This window comes from Astatotilapia calliptera, chromosome 12 (genome assembly GCF_900246225.1).
Source record: "Astatotilapia calliptera chromosome 12, fAstCal1.2, whole genome shotgun sequence".
Classification (NCBI taxonomy): domain Eukaryota; kingdom Metazoa; phylum Chordata; class Actinopteri; order Cichliformes; family Cichlidae; genus Astatotilapia; species Astatotilapia calliptera.
This window is the reverse complement of record NC_039313.1, coordinates 16,962,808-16,982,095: the sequence shown is the minus strand read 5'-3', so window position 1 is coordinate 16,982,095 and position 19,288 is coordinate 16,962,808. Positions and strand designations below refer to the sequence as shown.

Genomic DNA, 19,288 nt, shown 5'->3' with positions numbered 1-19,288 from the left:
CTGCTCTATGATGTTTGTACACCTGTATATTGGTTGAAGTGGTCTCATTTTGTTGTTGTTCAAATCATGTATGATTAGCTAGTTTGTAAATCATAGCATGATTGGTGGGAGTGTAATGAACCGCTGATCTGTACCATAAGTCATCTTTGCGGGGGTTGTCGGAACTGTATGCGCAGTCGCACTAAGGACAGATGTGCTCAGAGGCATGCCCCGTAACGTGTATGGAGCAGTCTGTCGCGGCAGGAATAAGTTGTACAAAGTCCATGTAAGTTACGATAATACTTTGATAAGTATGATAAGTGTGTTTCTAATGTAAGGTATGTTGCTGCGTTTGTATTGTGAGCTATCTGAAAACGTTTTTATTCTGTATTTACGTTACTTACATCCATGTGCTATTTTTTAGCTAGACATGTGTGTCATGCAAGCTAGCAGCACCCCATGAGAAACGGGCCGAAGTGTTTAAGTGTTTACCGGAGTTTTGCACCCTTGGCAAGCGGACTGAGGTATGTGATGAGAGATGATCTGTTGTTATATTTTATTTAACTGAACTGTGTAATCCCTTGATGCTGTTTGAAGTAACCCCTTTTGTTTTATTTAATCTGTGACTGTATATCTCAGAATTACTTGTTTGAACTTGCCTGAATTAACTTAAGCTCATTGTTGTTATTGCTCATTGTTATAGTTCAAAAGGTACTGTACGGGTATCAATTTTTTCTTATTTTATAGTTTTCACGGTGCTCAACGTCCAGAGAATGAGCCGTGTGTGGTGAGGAAATAAATGGCTGCACCCGTTAGAGACTCTTCTGTCGTTCTTGATGCCAAGGGCTGCTACATTTACATTGCATTTTGATGTACTGTGCTCACGCACGCACACACACACACACACACACACACACACACACACACAGATAATTATCATTGCTGTCACTGTTGAGTCGTCGTTAACTGGTTTTCTGTGCATTCATACGAGAAATCGTTACTGGTTTTTCTTGCACCAGTCTGCGGATTACGTGTGTGTGTGTGTGTGTGTGTGTGTGTGTGTGAAGGAAGTGGCATGGAGAAAAGAACCATGTGATTGAGCAACGTATCTTTTAAAGTAAGAGCATGTTATTTCTGTCAGGTGCAGTATACTTATTCCTGCTATGTCGGCTAGATAAGTTTTACTCTTGGTGTTAAGGCTGCGGGGAAATAGCACTGTAATTGCCTGAGTACGTTAAATGCATTTCTGTTTGCTATAAGATCTTTGTGGTATATATTTGTTTAACCCTTGTATGGTGTTCGGGTCTGTGAGACCCGTGTTCAGTTTTTTTCAAAAGAAAAATTAAACAATTAATTATTTTTTCATGTGTAAATGTGTTGTGTCTTTCCACTCACTCCACTTGATTATAACTGATTTATTTATAACATTTTATATAAAAGAAAAACGAGAAGCACATTAATTCATAAATGTGATCTAACAAAGGTAAAGGGAAAAAATTAACCATGTTTGCTGTTCATATGTCTTGTAATTGGGATGAAGTAAACATCTGTTGAGTAATTTAACATAAAATTGTTTGATAGTGTTAATTTGGAAAGCCAAAACTCTAGCGGGTCCACCAGACCCATGAACACTGGCTGAGTAACAAAAATACGAACACCACACAAGGGTTAACACATTCTTGTGATGACTACAAATTCTGAAGTACGAAACAAATATGTCTGTTAAAAGAGATGCCATCGCTTACCAGTTTAACTGAAGGACCAAAAAATTGTCCTGCAGGTTTGATGCATCAGATAACTTAAAAGAAATGCCAGAGCGCAAAACATCCCAGACAGGAGATAATCACTTTTACTTTCAATTTCAAAGCCAGTAAAAGGTGGTTCCTGTTTTAGATTCCAGATTTTAATATTTTCACAACTGTTTTTAACTGTTATGCTGGTTCTTTGGTGAGATGAAGTTGACTGACTTCCTACTTGTAACTGGGAAACCATTGACATTTTGTGATCCCAAATTAAAAATTTAGTTAGCCTTTTTTACTTTCATTTGTGATGATGATGGTGAATATTAATATTATCATGATCATTATTATTATGTCTCATGTTATCATTTATATTTATTAAGTGTTTATCAACTTATGACAAACAATGTTAAATAATATCTAGGACCAAGGTCAAACCGAACCTTTGAGATTTTTTTAAAGTTCTTCTTCTCTTTTGTTTCATTTGATCGTTAACTCTAGTTTTCTTGCTTTTTAGCTTGTATTTAAATGGTTATTTGAAATTAAATGAACTACATTAATATATAAGCAGACTACCATTGCTAATCCAGCTTAACATGGTGATAATTTAATAACCTAAAGGTAAAAAATGCAAAAGTTTAGTTTTACAGAGAAATTGATTTTGGAAACAGCAGGCAGGGGAAATTATTCAATTTCCAGCAACTCTATGGCCACAAACATAAAGCGTAACCTACCTTATTACATTAACTTGACCAAATGTTTTCTGAACTCTTTGCTCATGTGGCTTGCATAAATAAAAACAGGAAATGTGTACAGTTTAAAGATATTCTGTTCTACTCAGTTAAATGTTATTTATGTATTTACTGTATATAGCACCAAGCACTTGGATATGGAGGACCACAAGAGTCACACGCATCAAAATACAGAATTGTGTGCTTAAATAATGAATTGAAAGATAAAATACGCAATTTAAATTCATTTATTTATTCAAACATTATTAAAGTAAATTATTATCTGATAATTAAATTTAAATAAAAGCACTACTTAAAAATCAATATTTCAAAATGAATTATTAATCCATTAATAAATAATCAAAAATGAATTTCCCAAAAAAATAATGAAAGTGTCAATAAAAATTTCACAAACATTTTTGAATTCCAAACTAAAAAACTGATTCTATAAATCTTTTTTAAAACACAAAAAAAGAGAAATAAGTAAGTACATTCAAAAATCAAAGATTTATTTTTGACTTTGTTAGGAATAAAATGATTAAAGAAAGCTGTTTTTTAAATGATTTTTTGCATACACATTGCTATGTGCTCATGAAAGAGTTGGCACTCCATGCAATAGGGGTCAAAAACTTTGATTTTGCACTACGACTGAATTGAATTATCGTGATTGACATGTAGAAGTGCAGAAGGTTTTGTAAACATGCTAACATATCATAACTGGTTAAAATCAGGATGATATTTTCTGGGCCAAGGGAGTCCAAACAGAATGTCCCGAACTTGGAAAATAAGTAGAAAATAGCAGGCTTAGAATTGCTAGATAATATTAATAATCAAGGCTAGGTGAGGGAGGTGTTTTATCCTGGAGGAGACGATCTGGGAGACGCCAGGACCGTCACATCACTTCTCAGAAGAAAGATAGAAAGTCATAACAACACTTGTTTTTGTCGGAGTATGTATCACCCACTCTGAGAAGCATCCTTTTTGCGAAGCAGATTGCTGATTTCACATCGCGGTCCAGCGCTTTAACTTGTACTTTCAACTGCTGAAGCAAATTAAATCTTTTAAACAACAGACGTTCTGTACTTCCTTAAGAAAAAAATTCCACTCCTTACATGAAAATCCATTTCCTTTTCCTGTTAGCTCACGGATTAGCTATTATATGAACAAATTATTCGTTTTTTGGATTACCTGGGATAGCTAACGCATTAATTATTGGATTAGCTATCTCATTTCCAAAATCCCCAAAGCAATGCAAATTATCCATGCCGTGCAATTTAAGGATTGGTTGGGCAGACAAAGGCTGGCTGCCTGGATTTTCATATATTGCTGTTTTTGCTCATAGCTTTGCACTGCTAAGAAGTGTGTGTGCTTGCCCAAAGGCCATTTTTACACTCTGCTCGACATGGATATTGTGAAGAGAAAATTATTAGAAGGCAAAGAAACTCAAACTCAAGATATCTTTTTCATGCATACATGGACGATCCCCCCTCATCGCCCGATCCATCCTGCAGCAACGTGTGCAGGACAGATGTGACACAGAGGAAAGACCGCCCAGGGCTTTCAGAGCTTTCTTTATTTATACTTAAGCAAGTTTTCAAGGAAGTAGGAGTGGCATGTTCAGAATATAAAACATTTCCATAAAAGGAGAGACTGTTCGCTTGTCAGCTGAAACAGGAGATAACTTGGTATGTATAGAAATTCAGACATTCCCATAAAAGGAGAGAGAGAGAGAGCGCTAGTTTGTCTGTTAAAACAGGAGGAAGTGTCGTATGTCACCGCATTCCTCTACACATATGGCTTCAATCTCTCTTCCTGTGTTGGTTCCAATTCACAAGCTCTTCTTCCTTTAAATGAAGCTACAAATAAACATAACACAAACTAAAAAATCTTATATCAGATATGTAAAGAATGAAGGGACCTTGTAGTGAAATAGAGAGCTGAACCTCTGAGTGTGCACCTCTGGACTCAGCCTGACCACCTCTTAACAGGTAACCTAAGACCTCTCATCCAAGAAGGTTCTTCAGTTCTGAGAGCCAAGGTGACACAAGGTTAAAGGTCGCCTACAAGTTCTGCAAAGATGAAAGACACAAGTTGTCAAAGCTCCCAAGCTTCTCAGAAAAGTCACTAGACCACAAATGAACATTTTTGAAGGACAACAAACTGTACTACAGGTGCTTAAAGGTGGGCCACAAGTTTGCCTAAGTTTCCTGTTTTACTTTGAAGTCAGTGTTTCAGGTTATTGTATCATGTTTTAAATTTAAAGTTTTATGTTGGTTCTTGTCTGGAGGTGGACGTGGTGGACATGGTGACCATGCTGGTCTCTCCGGCTCGCTGAGCTCCTGCTCAGGCAGCGCGGACTCCTCCAGCTCACTGAGCTCCTCCGTGAGCGGGGCGGGCTCCTCCTGCTCGCTGAGGTCCTGCTCGGGCGGCGCGAGCTCCTCCGGCTTGCTGAGCTCCTCCAGCTCAGGCTGAGCAGGTCTGGGTGGCGCCGTAGCCGCAGGTGGTGGAGCAAAGAGTGGTGTGGAGACCTCAGACTGAGGCGATGCCAGCTGCACTAATGGCTGGTTTACAGAAGCGTCTGCGGCATCACCGTCCACTGTAAACAAAGAAACAGATGGTGTGAGAAATGAAAAAGTGTCCCCATTACTCACCACAGCCGGCAGTAGAGCTGTCTGGGGATCCGACTGTGGTGAGAGGCGCTGGCGGCATGAACGTCGTTTCCATGTAGACGACTGGGCCGGTGAGCAGCCTAATTCGGAGAGTGGAGGTGGAGGGTTGAGAGCAGGAAGTCCATGAAGTCCCAACCATGGGTTGAGACAGTCAACCAGCCAGGGAAATTTAAAAAACGTCTCCTGCAGCTGCCTCTCCACGGCGAGACGTGACGCAAGACTTCCCCGGGCTTCTCCCACCACAAATCACATAGTCTGTAAACTTTGTTCATTACCTCCCTCCTGAGCCTCTCCTCAGAGTCCGCTGGGCCCATGTTTGGCTGGATCATTCTGTCACGGTTGACGCTGGCCAACCATGGGGATGTGAGGAAGGAGGACCCAGGTGGGTCGATTGTGTCCAACTTCCTGATGTACTCGTGGATGTTCGTTGTCTCATCCTGGACAGTGATTCTGACTCTCGCTAATCCTTGGCCTCCTTTCTTTTCGCTTAGCATACAGTTTCAGGGTGCTGGATTTGCATGGTCAGGAGATTCCTTGTCTTGATGTCAATGATCTGTTATCTAATGGGTTATCTGATGTTGATTTCCTGATTCTTCTTCTTTCCATCTAGCTGACTAGGAACTTGCCTCACCCACTGCAGGTATTTGGAGGCTGTGGCTTACAGAATGTCTTCAGTTTGGTCTTCCGTAACCAGTTTAGCTCAAGGAATAAAACGTGCCCCGAAGATTTGATGTATCAAAAACCTTAAAAGGAATGCCATAGATAACTATGAGAATAGAAAAAAGGATTTGCTCTGCCAATGAAAGATCCCAGGTAGGAAATAATCTCTTTTTCTCTTGATTAAGTTAGGAAAGGTACAAAACAAACTACAAAACACAGTGGTTGTGCAAAGCAGTTATTACGCAATGTATGCCTGTAGTATAATGAAGTTACATGATTTTTACCTATCAGAATGTTTATTTAAAAACAACGGCTTTTGCTTTATTTTGCCTAAAACTATTCAATTTAAAGTTTTATGTTGGTTCTTGTTCTGAACTTTAGACGTAAGAAGTTTCACAGGCCTATACTTAAATTTCTTTTTGAAATATTCCATATATCATGTTTTTTCACTACTATCCTCATGTCATCTCTTGGTTCCAGGTTCAGTAACAGATGCACTGATCAGCATAACTCCATGAAAGGAAATTGTCTACATATCATAAAACATTAATCATTACTATTTTATAGTGCCAGAGGTTACCATAAAATAAATATAGAACATTTTTAGCAGCTCTCACACACTTTAATATTATTGTACTTGAGATTCTCCCATTACTGTAAAAAAAAAATGTTTCCAAAACGAGGCTGGCAGCTATGGTTATTGCATTTCATTGCTGTACTGGGACTGCTATGGATTCTTTCACAACTTAGTCAACTGAAAACAGGCAAAAGTGCTGCCTACGTTCTCAGGTATCAGTGGCTACAGTATACCGATGATGATGAGAGCCCAGAGAAAGTTTGCAACTGCTCAGCAATCCTGCGGGGAGAGAAGGAAGAATTTCAGAAAGCCAAATTACTGACCATCAGCAAAAACTTCCAGAAGATTATTCAGATCCCTGATGAGTATTATATCAATGCAACCAAAGACTGCAGGTTTGTAGTTTTAAATCACAGGTTTTAGTAATTACTGAACTCTTAATCACGATTTACAGATATGGACTTTAAAACCAACATTGCGTCTTGAAAACTGTGAATTTATAGGAAATTCAAAATAACCAGGAAATACATAACATTCCCATTAAGCAAGGAAGAAGAGGACTTTCCTCTGGCTTACTCTATGGTTGTACATCACAAGGTAAGCATGTTATATAATTTACTGCAACGTTTAGCAGTAGGTCTAAATATGTAAAGTTCTAATTGATTAAATGTACAGTGCATGGTGTACAGTACAGGGAGCATGGTGTGAGCTTGATCTTTTGAAATTTCTTATCACAAAATTACTGTTTTAGGTATGATGGATATCTCACATTGGTACTTTAGTTTTGACCGTTTGTTAAATAACCATGAAAGTGCTCATTTGAACATTTTCACCAAAAACATTTAGGAAGCCAATTAAATTGTTCTTATCTTTAGGTGCAAAACTTTGAGCGACTACTGCGAGCTATCTACACACCTCAAAATATTTATTGCGTCCATGTGGACAAAAAAGCACCGGCCTCAGTCTTTATTGCCATCAATGCCATTACTTCCTGTTTCCCAAATGTGTTCATGGTCAGACAGCCTGTGGATGTGGTCTACGCTGGATGGACACGTGTACAGGCTGATCTTAACTGTATGGCTGATCTCTATAACACCAGTACAAACTGGAAATACTTTATCAACCTCTGTGGTCAGGATTTCCCTCTAAAAACTAACTTGGAAATTGTGCAAGCTTTGCATTCACTGAAAGGAGGTAACAGTTTGGAGTCTGAAGAAATGCCTCAAGGAAAGAAGAAGAGGGTGATGAATGTTTACCAAGTAATTGATGGAAAAATGCAGGTACTTCTTTTGGATATTTTTTTCATAATGTATCATGTTGCCATTGATCAATTTACTTTGCTATTGTAAAAAAAACATTGTTTCAGACTTACTTACGATCATACTAACTTTTTAATTGTCCCAGCCAGTAGGAAAAACAAAGGATCCAACTCCCTTCAATCTCCCTATACTATCAGGAAATGCCTACATTGTGGTCAACCGAGGTTACATTCACAGTGTGTTGGAAGACAAGCGAATACAGGCCCTCATTGAGTGGGCCAAAGACACCTACAGTCCTGATGAGTTTCTGTGGGCAACAATACAACGAATGCCTGGTGTTCCAGGCTCAACATGGCCCAACCGTAAATTTGACATCACAGACATTAATGCAATTGCACGGATGGTGAAGTGGCAGGGGCACGAGGGGTCAGAGGGTTCTCTGCAAGCAGTATACCCAGAATGTAAAGGCCATCATGTCAGATCAATATGTGTGTATGGTGCTGGAGACCTGCAGTGGTTGATTGAACAGCATCACCTTTTTGCCAATAAGTTTGATGCAGACAGAGATCCCATTGCTATCTATTGCTTAGAGAAATATCTGAGACACAAGGCACTGACTGAGTTGGATTAGTTGGAGAGTTAATCATCCACTATGAAAAACAATTCAAATGGATAACCAAAAGTATAAACACATTCTTGGATAGTGTTGGATCATAACTTCATGTGGACCTAGATGTGTTATAAAAGTTGTGGAGTCTGAATTTGTACGACAGTTACTAAATGTAGCAGTGTTGTCACGCCTTTTGATTTAAGTTTTGTGATAGTGCTTTGCTTAGTCAACTGAACTCCCACCTGTAACTGGGAAACCATTTAGTTAGCTTTTTTTCATTTTGATTTGTGACAATGATGATGATTATTATTATGTCACATGTTATCATTTGTATTTCTTAAGTGTTTATCAAATTGCAGTTGTGTCAAACAGTGTAAAATAACATCTAGGAGATGGGTCACACCAAGCCTGTAGGGGTTATTCTTTTTTAAAGTTCTTCTTCTTTTTCATTCTATTTTATCATTTACTATCAGTTTTTCGGCAATTTAAGCTTGTAATTAAATGGCTATTTAAAATTATATTAAGTACATTACTATTTACATAGACTATCATTGCTAATCTAGCATGGCATGTGATAATTTCATAACCCAAGGGTAGAAAATGTAAAACTTTAGTGTTTGGCTGTGTACTATAGAAAATAGATAGAGAACCTACAGGTAAATTGATTGTGGAAACAGCAGTCTGGGAGAATGATTCAATGTCCAACAAAATGGCCGCAAACAACCCATGTAGGTCTGGATTTGGAGTCACACTCAAAATTAAGGTGGAAAAACACACTACAGGCTGATCCAACTTTGATGTAATGTCCTTAAAACAAGTCAAAATGAGGCTCAGTAGTGTGTGTGGCCTCCACGTGCCTATATGATCACCCTACAACACCTGGGCATGCTCTTGATGAGGTGGCGGATGGTCTCCTGAGGGATCTCCTCCCAGACCTGGGCTAAAACATCCACCAACTCCTGGACAGTCTGTCATGTAATGTGGTGTTGGTGGATGGAGCAAGACATGAAGTCCCAGTTGTGCTGAATTGGACTCAGGTCTGGGGAACGGGCAGGCCAATCCATAGCATCAATGCCTTCGTCTTGCAGGAACTGCTGACACACTCCAACCACATGAGGTCTAGCACTGTCTTGCATTAGGAGGAACCCAGGGCCAACTGCACCAGCATATGGTCTCACAAGGGGTCTGAGGAGCTCATCTCGGTACCTAATGGCAGTCGGGCTACCTCTGGTGAGCACATGGAGGGCTGTGCAGCCTCCACCCGAAGAAATGCCACCCAACACCATTACTGACCTACTGCCAAGCCGGTCATGCGGGAGGATGTTGCAGGCAGCAGAACATTCTTCAAAGCATCTCCAGACTCTGTCACGTGTGTCACATGTGCTCAGTCTGAACCTGCTTTCATCTATGAAGAGCACAGGGCACCAGTGGCGAATTTGTCAATCTTGGTGTTGTCTGGCAAATACCAAACATCCTGCACAGTGTTGGGCCGTAAGGACAACTCCACCTGTGTATGTTGAGCTGTCATGACACCCTCATGGAGTCTGTTTCTGACTGTTTGGACAGACAAATGCACATCTGTGGCCTGCTGGAGGTCATTTTACAGGGCTCTAGCAGTGCTCCTCTTGTTCCTCCTTGCACAAAGGTGAAGGTAGCGGTCCTACTGCTGTTTTGTTGCCCTCCCCCACGTCTCCTGTTGTACTGGCCTGTATCCTTGTAGCGCCTCCATGCTCTGAACACTAGGCTGACAGACACAGCAAACATTCTTGCCACAGCTCGCATTGATGTGCCATCCTGGATGAGCTGCACTACCTGAGCCATTTGTGTGGGTTGTAGACTCTGTCTCATGCTACCACTAGTGAAATCACCACCAGCATTCAAAAGTGATCAAAATATCAGCCAGAAAGCATAGGTACTGAGAAGTGGTCTGTGGTCACCGCCTGTAGAACCACTCCTTTATTAGGGATGTCTTACCAATTGCCTATAATTTCCACCTGTTGTCTATTCTATTTGCAAAACATCCATCCATCCATCCTCATCCGCTTTGTCCGGGGCCGGGTCGCGGGGGCAGCAGCCTAAGCAAAGAGGCCCAGACCTCCCTCTCCCCAGCCACCTCCTCCAGCTTATCCGGGGGAATACCAAGGCGTTCCCAGGCCAGCCGAGAGATATAATCTCTCCAGCGTGTCCTGGGTCTGCCCCGGGGCTTCCTCCCGGTGGGACATGCCTGGAACACCTCACCCAGGAGGCGCCCAGGGGGCATCCTGAGTCTATCAAATAAAGCTGAAAAATGCCCCCAAAAACCCAATTTGAAGCAGCTAATATGTTTCTTTGCTATGTATTTAATATTAATTACCTTTAATATCACACATTATTTCTTCTATTGGTCATTGTAATAAAAAAAATGAAGGCTCTCATTTTACATATGTTAATTAACATATACATACTTATCACTTACTTTGCTGCTGTTTTTCTATACACTAGTATAGATGGTATAGACTAGCAGATGGGTAACAGTATCGAACGCTGCTCAATATTGGCTATCTTTGTTAATGCATTCTGAAAATTAATACTCAAAACTTGCCTGTATGATGAATTCATTGAATCCCAGCCTTTAACACAGTATCCTGAATCTCAGCACTGCATGTCCAGTATATGCCAATGTTACGTGTATAATTTTAGCATTCACTGCACTTACAGTCTGTACACTTAGTCAAATGTGTGGTAAAGATGCAGATAATGAAATTTAATTAATAATATTATTAATATTAAATTAATAATATATACATAATAATAAACAAAAGCTGAAATATATTTCGTTTAGTATTTTTGTCCGTATTCTCTGTGCTGTGATATACAGTATCGAGATATATAGATCTATACATCCCCTATTGCCCTTGCGGGTGGTCCTGTGTAGTATCTATGCTGTTCCTAGGACTGCGTTCTTCCGGAAAGAGATCTCTGATGTTGTTCCATGAATTTGCTGGAGCCTCCTGCCTAGCATGGGGGTCACTACACCAAGAGGTCCGATTACTGTTGCATTCACCCTCTGCATCTTCTTGAGTTCTACTCTCAGCCTTTGATATTTCTCCAGCTTCTCATGTTCTTTCTTCCTGCTGTTGCTATCTCTCGGTTAGCTACATATATCACTACATCCGTCTTCCTCTGCTTATCCATCACTACTATGTCTGGTTGGTTAGCCATCAACACTATATCCGTCTGTATGGGGAAGTCCCACAAACTCTTGGCTGGGTCATTCTCGACCACCCTAAGAGGCATCTCCCATTTTGACCTCGGGACTTCCAGCCCATACTGAGCACAGATGTTCCTGCATACTATGTGTACTATGTATACAATTGGTTATGGTGTTCCACGTATACCCTGCCTGCTAGCATACTGCACCCTGCTGTTATGTGCTGGATTATCTCCAGTGTTGGGCAAGTTACTTTGAAAAAGTAATTAACTCATTCACTGCCAGCCATTTTCAAATCAGGTAACTCCCCACTGCCAGGGTTTTTGAGCATTTTTACTCATTTTTGAAGAGCCACAGAAAACTGTGTGTTATGATCATATAAACGCTGAACCTACCAAAATGAAGAACAGACTCTCTTCTTTCATCCAAAAAAAAAGCTTGTTTGGCATTTTACACACAGTACTGGTACAGTATCTAGAAAATGTGGGAAAATACTGGCATCATATACAGTACTTAGCTACTTCTGAAGAAATTATGATGGGACCCTAAAAAAAATTACTATGTACAATTATGGATTTCTATACATTTTACATCAGATGAAAACGTTTGTTGTAAGATTCAGATAATTATTTGTTAAAAGCGAGACATTTTAAATGAGAAAAAGAAAGAAAAGTATTTCTTTTTGCCCCCCTTTCCCTGTTAATGTCCTACCTGGGCCCCTGGCAAAACTTTGCTAGACTTGCCCCTGCACAGTTACCAGCTGTCAGCTACATAAAAAAGGATTCTGGTGTTATTTGTCTCTCAGAAATGAATGAGTTGAAGGGAAGTTATGAGTTCATAACTTCCCTTCAACTCATTCATGTCACCTAAAGGTAAACCTGTTTCTCCATCACCTGTTCAGCTCTGATGGTTCAGTAAGGACATCTCCTGGTTTCATCTTCATGTTTCCCTCTCACCACATATCCAAACCGATATAATGACCAGCAGCTTTACAGCTGTGGCTCCAGCAAGCATCAGCTGATACTAGAAATTAATATTAAATACATTCTAACAACAGCTGATCAAGCTTAAACGTGCTGCTGTTGTTTAGCGCGCCATCCGCTGGTTTCCTCTTTCTGGCGCAAAGTGGGCGATAAACAAACAAGAGAGAAAAGCCGACCAGCTGATCACTGATCAGTTTTATGATTGAAGTAGAAACAGGAGAGGGAGGGGGGAGAATGAGAGAAGAAGAGGCAGCTGTGCAGCAAAGACAGAATAACTCCAGCTTTGTTTCTTTTCCATTGTAGCTGAAGTCCGGGACAAACTGTGTTCCTTTTCACCTCAATACGAAACGCGTAACATTTTCTCTGAATACGATTCTGTTTTTTACAGCAGGGTTGGAAACTCTAATAACTAACCTTATAAATAAAATAAGATAAAACAAGTTCAACATCAGTAACATCATAGCACCCGCCCAGCAGTATAGAAACTCCGTCATGCCAGCTAGCACACAGTACCAGTTATTGTAACTGACTGTAAAAAGTCAGCATAACGAAAATTTTTTCTTGTTAGTAACTGTAACGGCGTTGTAACGATAGGAATAGTAATTAGTTAGATTACTCGTTACTGAAAAAAGTAATGCCGTTAGTAACGCCGTTACTTTTAACGCCGTTACTTGTAATGCTGTTACTCCCATCACTGATTATCTCAGGGGCATCTTTACACAGCTTGCACCTGGGGTCTTGCCTGGTGTGGCAGACCCCTGCCTCTATGGATCTTGTACTAAGAGCTTGTTCCTCAGGGTGCTGGATTGGCATGGTTAGGAGCTTCCTTGTCTTGATGTCAGTGGTCTATTATTCTAGCGGGTTATCTGATGTTGATTTCCCAGATCTTTCCATTCCGATGACCTCTAGGTACTTGCTGTGGCAGATTTCTTTTCTCATGTATTAATCACATATTTTACCCATGTTAATAGTAATAGTAAAATCACTTTCTCACTTAGTTTTATGCATGTGCACATCAAGAAGCTTATTATCATATATACTACAAAACACAGAGGTAAAGCAGTCATTACGCAATTTATGCCTGTAGAATAACTAAATTAGATTATTTTAACCTAATAGAATGTTTCATTTAAAAACAGGTGTTTGTTTTATTTTTAGGTAACATGAATTGCTGTGATAAGACCCTTATGAAAAGGACACCGAGGGAACAGTTTACCCTGCCCGGGATAGGGTTACCGGGGCCTCGCCCTGGAGCCAGGCCCTGGGAGGGTGCCCGAGGGCGAGCGTCTGGTGGCCGGGCCTTAGTCCATGGGGCCCGGCCGGGCACAGCCCGAAGAGGAGACATGGGCCCATCCTCCCGCAGGCCCAACACCCGCAGGAGGCGCCATAGGGGTCGAGTGCATTGTGTGCCGGGTGGCGGCCAGGAGCGGAGGCCCTGGCGGACTGACCCCCGGCTGCCAAGACTGGCAATAGGGACATGGAATGTCACCTCTCTGGTGGGGAAGGAGTTAGTGCGTGAGGTTGAGAGGTACCGGCTAGATATAGTCGGGCTCACCTCTACACATGGCTTGGGCTCTGGAACCAGTCTCCTGGAGAGGGGCTGGACTCTGTCTCAGAATCATCAGAATCAGAATACTTTATTGATCCCTGGGGGAAATTATTTTTTGTTACAGTGCTCCATTTTAAACCAACATTAAGACAAGACAGACAATACACTAACTAAGAATAGTACAATATATACATATATATACATACATACATACATAAGTCACTCATAGATAAATAGTTGGAAAAGAAACATGTGTAGTTGTAGCAGTAACCAGTGTGTTAAGTGGATGCGTTGTACAGGGAGATGGCCACAGGCAGGAATGATTTCCTGTGTCGTTCAGTGGTGCTTTTCGGTAATCTCAGTCTCTCACTGAACGTGCTCCTGTGACTGACCAGCATGTCATGGAGTGGGTGGGAGGTGTTATCCAACATTGTCTTTATCTTGGACAGCATCCGCCTCTCCGACACCACCTTGAGGGAGTCCAAGGTGGTGTCGGAGAGGCGGATGCTGTCCAAGATAAAGACAATGTTGGATAACACCTCCCACTCAGTCTGGAGTCTCAGTCTGGAGCTGCCCTTGGTGAGAGGCGGCGGGCTGGGGTGGGTATCCTAATATCCCCTCGGCTTGCTGCCGGTACGTTGGGGTTTTTCCCGGTGGACGAGAGGGTTTGTTCCCTGCGCCTTAGGGTCGGTGGTTGGTGCCTGCCGTGGTGGTAATCCCCGAACCAAATGGTGGACACCAGAGGTGAGGGAGCCACCAGGCTGAAGAAGGAGTCCTATCGGGCTTGGTTAGCCTGTGGGACTCCGGAGGCAGCCGACAGGTATCGACAGGCCAAGCGGAATGCGGCTCTGGCAGTGGCTGAAGCAAAAACTCGGGTGTGGGAGGAGTTCGGAGAGGCCATGGAAAAAGACTTTCGGACTGCCTCGAAGAGATTCTGGCAAACCGTCAGACGTCTCAGGAGGGGAAAGCGGTGCTCTACCTGCACTGTGTATAGTGCTGGCTGCTGACGTCGACTGAGAAAATTGTCAGGCGGTGGAAGGAATACTTCGAGGACCTCCTTAATCCCACTGACACGTCTTCCGAGGAGGAAGCAGAGTCTGGGGATGAGGGGAATGACCCGCCAATTTCCGGGGGCGAGGTCACTGAGGCAGTTAAACAACTCCTTGGTGGCAGAGCCCCTGGTGTTGATGAGGTCCGCCCCGAGTTCCTGAAGGCTCTGGACGTTGTAGGGCTGTCCTGGTTGACACGCCTCTGCAATGTTGCGTGGAGATCAGGGGCAGTACCTGTGGACTGGCAGACCGGGGTGGTGGTCCCCATCTTTAAGAAAGGGGACCGGAGGGTGTGTTCCAACTACAGGGGGATCACACTCCTCAGCCTCCCTGGGAAAGTCTATGCCAGGGTGCTGGAAAGGAGAGTTCGTCCGTTAGTCGAACCTCGGATACAGGAGGAACAATGCGGTTTCCGTCCTGGTCGCGGAACACTGGACCAGCTCTTTATCCTCTCCAGGATACTTGAGGGTGCATGGGAGTTTGCCCAACCAGTCTACATGTGTTTTGTGGACTTGGAGAAGGCATTCGACCGTGTCCCTCGGGGTGTCCTGTGGGAGGTGTTGCGGGAATATGGGGTGTCTGGCCCATTGCTACGGGCCATTCGATCCCTATACAACCGTTGCAAGAGCTTGGTTCGCATTGCCGGCAATAAGTCGGACTCGTTCCCGGTGGGTGATGGGCTCCGCCAGGGCTGCCCTTTGTCACCGGTTCTGTTCATAATTTTTATGGACAGGATTTCTAGGCGCAGCCAAGTGGCAGAGGGCTTTCGCTTTGGTGGCCTCAGAATCTCATCTCTGATTTTTGCAGATGATGTGGTTCTGTTGGCTTCATCGGGTGAGGGCCTCCATCTCGCACTGGAACGGTTCGCAGCCGAGTGTGAAGCAGCGGGAATGAGGATCAGCACCTCCAAATCTGAGGCCATGGTTCTCAGCCGGAAAAGGGTGGAGTGCCCACTCCGGGTCGGGGATGAGTTCCTGCCCCAAGTGGAGGAGTTCAAGTATCTCGGGGTCTTGTTCGCGAGTGATGGGAGAAGGGAGCCGGAGATCGACAGACGGATTGGGGCTGCAGCTGCAGTAATGCGGACGCTGCACCGGTCCGTCGTGGTGAAGAGGGAGCTGAGTGTAAAAGCGAAGCTCTCAATTTACCGGTCGGTCTACGTCCCTACCCTCACCTATGGCCACGAGCTGTGGGTAGTGACCGAAAGAACGAGATCGCGGATACAAGCGGCAGAAATGAGCTTCCTCCGAAGGGTGGCTGGCCTCTCCCTTAGAGATAGGGTGAGAAGTTCGGCCATCCGGGAGGGGCTCAGAGTAGAGCAGCTGCTGCTCCACATCGAAAGGAGCCAGCTGAGGTGGTTCGGGCATCTGACAAGGATGCCCCCTGGGCGCCTCCTGGGTGAGGTGTTCCAGGCATGTCCCACCGGGAGGAGGCCCCGGGGCAGACCCAGGACATGCTGGAGAGATTATATCTCTCGGCTGGCCTGGGAATGCCTTGGTATTCCCCCGGATAAGCTGGAGGAGGTGGCTGGGGAGAGGGAGGTCTGGGCCTCTTTGCTTAGGCTGCTGCCCCCGCGACCCGGCCCCGGACAAAGCGGATGAGGATGGATGAATTGCTGTGGTCCTATTTTGTATGTTGCCTAAAACTATTGAATTTAAAGTTTTATGTTGGTTCTTTTTCTTCACAGATTAGTACACAGATTTACATGTGAAAGTACTTTAAAAAATAGGTTTAAGAAGTTTCACAGGCCTATACTTAAATTTCTTTTTTAAATATTCCATACATATGTATGTGTGTTTCCCTGCTATTCTCATATCATCTCTTGGTTAATGGTGGAGTAACAGAATTTCAGAAAGCCAAATTACTGACCATCAGCAAAAACTTCCAGAAGAGTATTCAGATCCATGATTATCAATGCAACCAAAGACTGCAGGTTTTTAGTTTTAAATCACAGGTTTTAGTAATTACTCAACTCCTAATCACGATTTACAGATATGGACTTTAAAACCAACATTGCGTCTTCAAAACTGCAAATTTACAGGAAATTCAAAATAACCAGGAAATGCACAACATTCCCATTAAGCAAGGAAGAAGAGGAGTTTCCTCTGGCTTACTCTATGTACATCACAAGGTAAGCATGTTATATAATTTACTCCAACGTTTATCAGTAGGTCTAAATATGTAAAGTTCTAATTGATTAAATTTACATTGCTGCTAGTGGCAACCAATGACTGTATAAAACATGGACGACGCGACAGCTCCCCAAAAGTGAAAAGTGAAGCCAAAACATCTCTATCGCCCCCTGGTGTCTGGCTGCAGTATAGGTCATAAACTCCGCCTCCTCCATGTTAGCGGACGGGACTGGGGTCAGACTAAAATTAATTTATTCTCCTCAGATAATTTTTTTCCAAAGATTCTTTCTTTTGTTATCAATAGTTTTCATCACGCTGATTGATGTCCAAGGGGTCTTCTCGCCCATAAGTTTGATTCTAATTCCTACCGCGGTGATGTTAAATTGGGGTGAAACGTCATCATAACAGCTTTGACTGGCAGCTGCAGTCACGGAGAAACTTGCGCATCTCTGTTCGCGAATAGCAGATAGAGCGTAGGCTCTGAGAGGAGGGCCAGCGTTTACGCTACGAAGACACGACCGAGTGTTTTAACCTGACAGCCTGAGGTGTTCTTCAGTAAACTGGACTACCCGACAGAAGGACCCGAGGCCCCGCTGCACTTTTTCGGTAAGTTAAACGTGTTTGTAAGCTAATCCGTAACTACCGACCTTAGCTCGGTCCTGAGACCTAGCTAGCTAAGATGAGGACTCGGCTGTCAGGGTTCGTTTAGCTAACCCGTGCAGGTGAATGAATTTACCCTGACTAAAGAAATCAAGAGAAACGCTCCGGGCTACTCACTAATTACTGTACTTTTAGTAGTATTATACTGGAAAAGCAACAGGCTGCATCCTGCTTCAGCTCCTGTGCAGAGCTGATTATTAAATATGTGCAAACAACAGCATGTTTTCAGTCTCTTGCCACGTCTATAAAAACAGTAACTTTTAAAAAAAAAAGAAGCTTGTACCTTGTAGCTCCTCATTACTCGGGAACTATGGATTAAAGTACTGTAGTGTACTGTAATACTGAAAAAAATGTAAGAGAAGAACTTCAGATCCTGAGTGTGTGAGGACAGAAGAATCAGCTTTATTTCAATTTTGAGGGATAAAATTTACATTTGAGTTTGATGGTTCTGTTCTCTTTGTGATTACAGGAGCTGCCCTCAGATTCAGACCTCAGCACCACCCAGTGACAGCAGACAGATCATCCAACATGTTAACTGCAAAATGAACTGATGAAAACAGTACAAAGGTTAACGTACCACATGTGCTGCAGTGAAAGCTGCAGCTGTTTTATTGATAAAGTTAAACACAAAAAAACAAAAGGATTAATCACCCCTGTAACTGTGTCACTATATATCAGCATTAACAGGACCTCAGTTTGTATCTCAGACCTGCACAGCTTCCATTTTAAACACTTGATGTACTCAGCTGCATGAAGAGCACGTTTGAGTTTCTCTAACACAATTAAATAAAACCTGATGAAAGTCAAAGGTCGTCACTTGTATGTTGGACTACAAACTTGTCATCTGGAATTCTTTCACAGTTTTTTTTTTCACATAGTGGGTTATTTACCATAAAGTGATTCAGAGTTATTCATACCAGAGTAACCAAAGAGGATCATATATTTTTAAATATATAACTTTCTACAGGACTGAATATAATATCTTTATATAAAAGTCCGGAGCCTCTGGGGAGTATCCAAGTATTTATAACATTACACAAACCAAAGGTCTCCATCACAGTGTTCATGAAATGCTGGGTTTATCCATCTTCTGGGGCGGGCCTACGGGGGAGCTCTGAAGATTTCCCTGTGAGGGAGCTGCTGGTGAACATCATGAGTCCTGCTTGATCAATGCGATGAGCTTCAGTGTTCCTGGTGTTTCTTAAATGATGCCTCTCTCAGTGGGTCAACAGAACTTCTGGCACAGGACAGCTGTGATGAAAGAAAGGGAAGAAGTTTCTCCAAACCTCTGGACCCAGAAACCCAGCCTGGTCCTGATGGTCTCCCTCACTAGTTTCTCTCCAGGGTGAATGTAGCTGTTATACATAATATGGATTATTATTAAATGAAAAGAACACATTAGACTACATTACTGAAACGTTCTGCTGCTGTTTTTAAAGTTTCCATGTTACCAGGCTGTAGACTAGAGATTTAAACAGTTTTAGATCCATTACACTCAGTCTTA

The 19,288-nt window shown here is 42.5% G+C and overlaps 1 protein-coding gene across 1 annotated transcript; it reads left to right on the top strand.

Annotated features, from left to right (window-relative positions):
- The first annotated feature begins 6,445 nt into the window (after positions 1 to 6,445).
- Positions 6,446 to 8,245, top strand: LOC113033319 (beta-1,3-galactosyl-O-glycosyl-glycoprotein beta-1,6-N-acetylglucosaminyltransferase-like). The gene is made up of 4 exons (XM_026187005.1): positions 6,446 to 6,750; positions 6,859 to 6,952; positions 7,231 to 7,635; positions 7,760 to 8,245. The coding sequence occupies exons 1-4, from the start codon at positions 6,446 to 6,448 to the stop codon at positions 8,243 to 8,245; spliced, it is 1,290 nt and encodes a 429-aa protein (XP_026042790.1).
- The last annotated feature ends 11,043 nt before the right edge of the window (positions 8,246 to 19,288 follow it).